A 9,358-nucleotide genomic window follows, 5' to 3' on the forward strand; every position below is an offset into this window, starting at 1 on the left:
GATGGACGGACAGGCCTGATGAAGTGCATTCGAAATTTGAAACTGGCCAAGAAGGTTTTGAAGTTTGGCTCTGCACGTTACGTTTAAAATGAAATTAGTATAATAAATTGTAAGGTGGAGAGGCGTGGTCAATATATATCATTTTTGTACAGGCACTACAGTATCGTCCATAGGCTTTCCAATTTTTGGAGATTTATTTGCTGTACTTTATTAACAATGGGCAAAACAATACGATAGCAGGAACGGCAAACCTGTTCTTTAACCTATTTCAACAATATCAACTTACGTAAATGAACTTTCAATATTTCATCCAAAATTTCAAGCTGATAGCTTAACTGCATCGCTTACTACAATGATTATCCAGGCGAACTGATCGATAGGCTTAAATCGATTCAAAATTGAATGCTTATCAAGAGATCTCTGAAGCAAAATGAATATACCGTCATCGTTCGACGCTGCAAATCAAACTCACCAAATATCATGTCTATTAGTTTAAAAGTTTACTTTAAATAGCACCCCTCCTAATCAACTTTTAATGACACCGCCTAATTGTAAGCGAATGCAGACTTATTTTATACATAAGCTTAATCTTATTAACATTCGAAACAATTATGTTCAGTTTATAAAAACGTAAAGACTGGCCTCCAATTTTTTTCTCTTTTTTTTTTTTTTTTTGTTAAAGAAGTTTTTTCCATAAACTGTGCTAAACTGTAAGCCGAACGAAGAAATTCGTTTTATAATAAATTTGACTTGACGTGTTTTGTATTTTGGATAAAAGGATAAAAGATTTTATAAAAACCCGATTTGTGTTCAAGTTTGACGATTTGACGTGATACGTCCGACGCTCGCACTATTTCATTGATGTGGATTATAGAAAACTAATACTACTTGCATTAATGTTTACTTAGAAAAACCTATTGCATAACTTGTGAACACTCTCTCTCTCTTTCTTTCTCTCTCTCTCTCTCTCTCTCTCTCTCTCTCTCTGTCTCGCTCTCGCTCTCTTTCTCTCTCAATTTCCAACGTTAAGAAATAGCGTCACTAAAACGATGAAAATGTTTGAAACTTCAAATAAGTGCACACGTGTTTAAAGCAATGAATTGGGATTTAAAAAAGAAATTAGGTTAATTACTTTTATACCTACCGCTCATTCACCAGGTGTCCAAAAAGAAAGAAACAATTGTTCGTAAAACTGATAATAAATGAAAATTGAAGAAACTTGTCTCGAAGTTTTATGCTGCATTTCGTCTAATTCGTTCAAACTGCGCCGCTTAAATCCTTTACAACACTGTTCCTCTATGATGTGCTCATAGATTTTATATATACGAGGCATGTTCAAAAAAAAAGTTTCAATTTTTATTTTTCTCGAAAAATATTTATTTATCCATCAATATCTATTGCGTCCCCTTCAAAGCGGTGATCCCCCTTAGCTACAATATACTAGTGTCGCCGCTTTTTCTAATTCGCGATGCAGTTCTGATATGCGCTTTACGAAATGAATTTGAGCTCTTCCAGCTATGTGGTCTTTTCAGTTTTGGGAACAGGAAAATGTCGTTGGTCATCATCCGCTGAATACGATGACTGAGGCATAATTGAGGTGTTGGTTTTGTCTAAAAAATGACGAACAAGCGATGATGCGTGAGCTGGCGCATTATCGTGATGCAATATCCATGACTTGGTCCAATCGATATACCGATATTCTTACTAGCATCGCTGAGAGTATATCGACGATATCCATAATAATTTTCTTCATTGCTTCAACCTTTTTCATCCATTGTTGACATTCTGGGGTATGCAGGGTGTGCATCCTCACTGACATTTTCTCCGGCTTCTGTGAAGAGCTTTTACCACTTATAAATATGTTTTTTGCTCAAAGTAAGCTCGCCAAATGCTAAAGTTCACATCGTTACTGAGTTGGAGCACTCACTTTATTCTATTTTTCACACAAAATTTAGTACAGATTTTTATTTTGATCTATATTTTTCGATAGAAAGATATCGCCAAGGACACCAAAATGGCTGTTAATGTGCACTAACAGAACAAAAAAAAAAAAAAAAACAATTCGAAAATCGAATGTACGTAGCCCGCTCATAAGATATGAAAAGTCACTTTTTTTTTTTTGAACACACCTCGTGCATGAAATAAAAATAAAAACTTTTTCATACAAAACCTTTGTGTAATGGAATTGCGGTAAATGTAATTATATGGAAGCTGTTTATTACATTACGAAAATGTTTAAAATTAATCATCACCGAAATATAAGCAAATGTAAGTACATGTGTTCCCAGTGAGCAGTTGAACTGACCCTGAGTGCCAGTAGTCATCTTTTGGTTTTATTTTTAACTCTATTTTATACTTCATTTTGCTCTTACCATTTAATAAGTATAAAAGCAAAAACATACGTGCACATCTCCTTGATATTTTAATGAATATTCATACATTACATTTTTACTGGTTTGGTGATGGCTGGCTGGCTGGCTGGCTGTTTGCTTGCTTGCTTGCTTGCTTGCTTGCTTGCTTGCCTGGACAGCCCGCTTACTCGCTGATGTGTTAGTTTGTTGAATTGTTATTGTTTTTGTCTTTGTTGTTGTTATGTTATCTTGTTTACTTTAATGTGGAGATACTCGGTGGAAAAAACTAAAAATTTAAATCTTCATTAATTTTTACCAAAAAATTTTAACACTTGCCGTACAGAGTTATAAAAATGTATACAAATCAATGTATATATACAACCGCTCGTAGCTAAGCTTCCCAGGGAAAAAAAATAAAAAATAATTTTTGTTTATACATTAAATGAAGACAAAAGCAAGTGAAAACACTATAAGTGGGCCATGGCCTACCATTAAATATCCTACATCATGTCGCTTAATACAAAATGTATTCATATAATACTTTCCACAACGAGGCGTCATTATGGGAAGTTATCGGTCATCGTGTACCAAGTTTTATCAAAATATTTCGAAAATTGCGACTTGTACATTAAACACAAGAATAGAAGGTGGGGAGACAAAGTTATATCGATTCAGAATCAACTTTTGATTGGCACGAGCAAAGGTGGACTGATAAGGGTATAACAACTGTACTTACAATCAATAATAACACTAATTACTTACCATATCCAAAACAGTCCCCATCATTCTCTGGTTGAATAAATTCTCTTACCAGTTTTTAAAGACTAGAAGTGCGATAATTTTGTCGTTTCATAAGCAACAACCAAAAGGACTCATTAAAAACAACTCTTACCTAAGTACTTTAGGCATGTTCAACGTGAAGTTCTCATTTAATTATAACGACTACATAACCTGTAGCACACGAGTTAGATTCAGAATCATTCTCTGATCTAAGCTTGTCTGTCCGTCTGCCTGTTCGTCCATGTACTTTTGTGTCTAACACGCAAGTCCCAATGTGATATTTTGATGACATTTGGTGCACTGGTATGTTTTAGGCGAAGGATGAACGGTATTGAAAGTTGTTCGGATCGGTCTATTTTTTGGGTTCGATCCCATGCAAAGGTTCGAATAAAAAATAAATCTTTATATGGCAAAGACGTCCGATTTTTGATATTTTACAATGAAAATCGATTCATATGTGTAACTTTATATAACATTTGGTTCAAGTAAGTCTATTCTTTGGATATGATCGTATACAAAGCTTGTTATGGAATATTAAACTTTATATGCTAAAAAGGTACAATCTTGAATATTTTATGATGGAAATGCTTCCATAGTAGCAACGTAGGATAAGAATTAAGCAGGGAATTTGTATCACATAGACCTATTTACCTAACTCCATCATATAGACGTATTTACCTAACTCCATCATATAGAGGGATGCTCTATGGCGGCAAACTCTAATTATTAGCTTTTTATAGCCGAACCAACTGAAAAAATAATAAAATGTTTGACTAATGAATTGAGTCTGTCATGATAGTTGATGTAGAAGAAATATTTATTCTTATGAAATATAAGTCTTGCGTTCTTAGGGCCGTCGTTATCATATACATTTCAAATTCAAATAAAGCTTCGAATATTGGCCTTTCATAGTTTTTTTTATTCAGTCGTCGTTTCTTTGCAGACAAGATTGAAGACGATATAGTTTCTATTGATCAGTTCTTGCCTCAATGCAAACTGTAGCAGATTGCAGCAAACATTACTTTACGTGACGTTGGTGGCGTCAATTTGAGCTTTGACCTGTGACGCACTTCTTGTTGCTCGTCATTCAATGAAATACGTGGCACTCTCCGAATTGCCAAACTCAGCATTGGCAATTTCAAATTGGGAACAAGCGACCCAACTGCCTGCCAACAAGCCTGCAAATCGTTACGTCGTCTTAATCGAAGCGAATCTTTTTCGACTCTCAAAACGCAATTACTTTGGACTGAACCAACAAATGTCATAACAGTTTTTTGTTTCTGTTACCAATATCTTTGTGAATTGTCGTCATTAGCCATACGAATAGAATTTTGTCTTCGTAGGATTAGTTCAGTGTGACCAATGCTATCTTTTGTTTGCGAAAGGGGCACGAACTTCGATACTTTCCTTGAATATATATAGTAAGGCGGAGTATACGTTGTCATTGCTGGGATGTATAAAAATATTCGTGGAGATGTGTTGTGATTGAGGTATAAGAGGAGTTCGAACTCTACGGTTATACGTTACGATCGAAATAATAGTGAAGTGGATTTTCGCAGTTTCTTGCAGTTAAATATTATTTACAAGTTAACTGAAAATGGACACTGAGTAATAAAAAAGAATTCATTTCAAACCGAGTTTGTCATTGCTATGGCTTAACGACAGATTCCATTCTTTTGTTAATCATTATTTCATTGCAGAATAAGATAGAGTAAGATTCCATTCTCAAACCGGAATATAATGGTTATTGTGACTTTTTTTTTTTTTTTTCTTCTCAATAAATTTTTATAAGTTATTTTGTCGCTAAATCATGCTTGCAACAAATGAATGAATATATTCACATAAATAAGATTTTATGTTAATCATAAATATGTAAATGAACGAAGCTGACAAGCAGATGTAAAGGTGATTAGTAAATGAAAGTTAAAAATCGAATTTTAAGCGGTTACATGAAATTTAATATGAGATTTGAAATTAATTTCACATCATCATCATCATCATCATCATTTACACACGCACACACACACACACACACACACACACACATATATATATATATATATATATATATATACATATATATATATATATATATATATATAAATATATAAATAACACTAATACTGCTGTTGTTTGGTTGCTGCTGTTAATAAATTCAATAACGCATAACATCTTGTCATGCTTTCTTTCTATTTACAGTTTTGTTTATCGCTTAAATCACTATGCAACAGACTTTATAAAACAACATAAACGATATGATAAGATGGCTTAACATCAGTTTAATAAACTCATAAATAATGGCTAGATGAGATATCTTTCTCTCTTTCCCTCTCCCCTTCTTAATTATTAAAGCGTAAAATAACGCAGCACTTCCTTCTCCCTCTCGTTCAATATTTTTCGTTGCACACATCATTGGCTGGATATTAACCTTTGTGCAAATGAAACTGTAAAGGATACAGTTAGTGGAAAACCTGACGGGCGAACACAAAGTGTAACTCAATCTCTATCTGTAGAATGTTTATATAAAATGGCTGCAATGGATTCCAATGCTCCTCTAATTACTCCGAATGAAGACATTAATTATTAACAATCTTACCGGTTAAATTCTATGCCTAAGACGTGTTTTAAAATTAAAAATATTTCAACATAATGTTGCAGAATCCAAGCAACACAACGGCTGCTGTGCCACAACCAAAACTGGTTGTTATACGAAGAAGACCTAATCAGGGTTTTGGTTTTACTTTACGTCATTTTATTGCCTATCCACCGGAAGATGATCCCTCCTGGCCGCAGGTAAGCAATAATAAATAAGAAAATAACCAGAAGTTATAAATAAGTTTAACGGTTAAAGTTTTAGAAAAAAAAGAAAAGAAAAAAAAAAACAGTTAACTCTGTCTATCAATTGTGTTAACTCGTTCACATTGCTGCTAGTTAGGAACAGTGGTATGCTAGAAGTAAAACATAGACAATAACGAACCAAAAATAAATTCACTGCGAATTTTTGGATAAATGACTCGTGACTTGACAAGATAATAATTGCAGACTATGCAAAAATTAGATAGAGATATCATGTGGCAAGTTGTCTCTCAATTACTGACTGAACTCTTAAATGGTTAGACCAAATGCAATTTTTATTTTATATTTAACTTTTAAGTTTCAGTATTTAGCTTTTTCTATCTTGCGGGAGTTTTAATAAATGTCAGTCAACGGTTATCACCAGATCCCCTCAGATTCTTATGCTAGGCAGAGATATATTATCTTCATTGATGTTATACACGGAATCGCAATTTTCTCTCTTCAAGTCCTTTCATCCTATACGGAGGCGTTGTTGGTACTCGCTTTTTAGATACAAATTAATTTTTAGAGCAATGTTTTTTTCGCATTCATAATTTAAATATTCAGTTTGTAGTTCAGCCGATCAGCAAAAGATCCTGAATAGATGACCATCTGTCTGTTAAGATAAAAAAACTTAAGTGTAGCATATAGACTTTCTTAGCCAATGGTCAGACATCAAGATGGAGAATGGACGTGGTCTACCGATGCTACATAAATCTGAACATCTACATTGGAATGAATTGAATTGAACTGAAACGATTGTCAGCTGTTTTACTATGTTTGTTCAGTTCATCTAATGAAATGTTATATCATATAAGGTCATATCACTGTAGCATTTTTGCTCTCTCGTGCATTATTTCCCAATTTATAATTAAGAGCAGATCGTCTGAAACTGCCGTGGGCAAAGCGCTTCTGCATGCAATGTCAAAGTAGACAAAGATGTAATCTTCAGATAAGCTTAAACCTTTCCCAAAGCTACTTAAAAAGGCAGTGCCAAGATGTTCTCGCTCTAGCAACTGATAAACAGTCCCGGTTTCACAATATGTTTTTTAATCGTAACATATTGGCTTGAGGTCGTGTCTATCGTGGACTCCATCTAAAATGATTACTAGTTTTTTATCCCATTCCTCTTGATTTCACGCTTTTTTTCTTCTTCTATCTCTTTTTTCGTTTTCTCCTTTTTTTTTTCTTTTTTCGTTCTCTACTACTCTCTTAAGAAGTATGACTTGAAGAGAGAATTCTTCTTTCAAGAGAGGAAGAAATTATTCCGAATTTTGATGCCATAGAGACATTTATGATTTATGTTATTCGGACAGAAAGTGTTTATTACTATAATTCTTACAGCCAGTCAATGTATGTCTAGCTACGTGCAAGCTCTTTTGCATTACGAATATTTTAGAAGCAGTTATGAAGCAGGGTCGGCGAAACACTCGAATGACTTTGTGAATGTTTTTCGACCGAGGCTAAGAGATGTTCATTATGTTTTTTCGAAGAGCGCTATTAAGCATTATTTAGAAACATTTGTAATTGAATTCTGTACCAATCAGTTAGTGATCGAAGGGTTTAGAGTAAATAAGAGAAGAGTTTATCGAAGTTTACCGATACTATGCCCAAAGGGTATGACCAGTACTCAAGTTAAATTGTTGGGGTATATCGAATATTGGAAATATTTATTTGCTAAATTGATGATGGTACTGGAGCAGACGTCTGCATCACTGATCATCCTAATCAATAATATTTCAAACGTCCAGATTATATCTTGGGTAATTTCTTTTTTTGATTAAAGATAATTGTGATCTATTTTGAGAGTCATTTAACGTGAGTAGGTCTAAATCATTTAAGATGAAGAAATAAAAAATGATATTGAAAATGGGAAGGCGGCAAAAGATGAAAGATGTACTTAGTGTAGGTAGGAAAAAATGTAATGAAAAAATTCAAGTATATTAAGAAGAAGAAGCGTACTAACGAAAAACAGAAGATGTCTACGGTGTCTTTCACGCGGTCTATGAACTCGAAATGCCAAGGTATATAGCGGTGCATAGTATGTCGATCCAATCATTTTTTCACATGCATTTACATAGATAATAAATATTTAGATCGCATTATAGATAGATAGATAGATAGATAGGGATTCTTTCGATTTCGATATGTATTGGAATCATATTAGTACCACTGTGCGGCATAGTAGCATCCATACATGAATACGCATCTTTCATATTCAATTATTTTTACCATATTTAACACTTATTTTTGTCATGCTTTGTTGATTATCAAAACATCTTTGCAAAAAGTATACTAAGTTCATTATCTCCTCTGCTGTAGATATGTTTTAATGGATATGTTTACATATTTTATTTTTAAGTATTGTTATTTTTTGCCTTTTACTTTTTTTTTTAATATTTTTATCTGTTGCCTTGAAAGAATAGATGCCGTATTCATATGAAACATAAACGCGAATGTGCCAAAGAGTCGCTTCTGAAATTCTCGCGCTTCTTTTTCACCGTTTTGAATACTATTGCTAGTAAAAGTAGCATGTGAAAGAAGTATTTAAGTTTCGACTTAAACCGAATTCTAACTAACTGACTAAATAAGTAACTCACTCGTTGAAGCCGTTGCTGCAGTTGTTTGCTATACGTGTATGTTGTACTCTAATTTTGTTTTATTTTCAATGGCGTTGGAAGTGATTTTTGTTTTTCTGCACACTTACTTTCATTCACTCATTCCACTTTATACGCTCTCCAGCCATCTCTTATTATGATGACGATAATCGTCATCATCAACAAACAATAATAGCAACAACAGCAAATTTTATAAACTTCAACGCTACAACATAATTTAACCGTTTTGTTGTTTTTGTTTTTCTTATTTATTTAATTTTTTTTTTTCTTACTAATTTTGTGTTTATTTTTTTTCCATCACTTTTGCAAATATGTTCGTGTTGTGTAGGAAGCATCCGAACCGTACCAAGTGAAAGCTATGGAAACGATTTTTATAAAAGAAGTACATCCGAATGGACCCGCTTACTATGCCAACCTGCAGACAGGCGATCGTGTTCTAATGGTGAACAACACACCAATTGCTGGTATCGCCTACAGTACCATAGTGTCGATGATCAAGCAAACGCCTTCGGAATTGAAATTGTTGGTGGTGCCTAAGGAGTGTGATGTCTTGCAAATGGTAAGTGTTTTTTTATTATTACTATTTTTTTTTTTTTTTTGTTTTTTTTTTGTCTGCAGTGGATGTCGTTTCTTCTCCTCTGCGCAAACAAACTTACAAACATTGCAAGCCGCGGTCAAAGAGAGTTTTGTTTGTTTGTATGTGAATTATTAAAAGTTATAAAACATATTTGTTTGTTTTTTTTTTTTTTTTTTTTTTTTTTTTTTTTTTTTTTT

The 9,358-nt window shown here is 33.5% G+C and overlaps 1 protein-coding gene across 1 annotated transcript in view; it reads left to right on the forward strand.

The window, feature by feature from the left end:
- Positions 1–1,330: 1,330 nt before the first annotated feature.
- LOC119637086 (serine-rich adhesin for platelets) overlaps positions 1,331–9,358 on the forward strand; it is a 58,094-nt gene continuing 50,066 nt past the window's right edge. Inside the window, exons 1-3 of the mRNA XM_038032906.1 lie at positions 1,331–2,268; positions 5,331–5,924; positions 8,913–9,143. Coding sequence (XP_037888834.1) covers positions 5,781–5,924; positions 8,913–9,143 — 375 coding nt within the window. The 5' untranslated portion in view covers positions 1,331–2,268; positions 5,331–5,780. The remainder of the gene's footprint in view (positions 2,269–5,330; positions 5,925–8,912; positions 9,144–9,358) is intronic.

The sequence above is a fragment of the Glossina fuscipes genome, unplaced genomic scaffold (assembly GCF_014805625.2).
Source record: "Glossina fuscipes isolate IAEA_lab_2018 unplaced genomic scaffold, Yale_Gfus_2 43, whole genome shotgun sequence".
Taxonomy (NCBI): domain Eukaryota; kingdom Metazoa; phylum Arthropoda; class Insecta; order Diptera; family Glossinidae; genus Glossina; species Glossina fuscipes.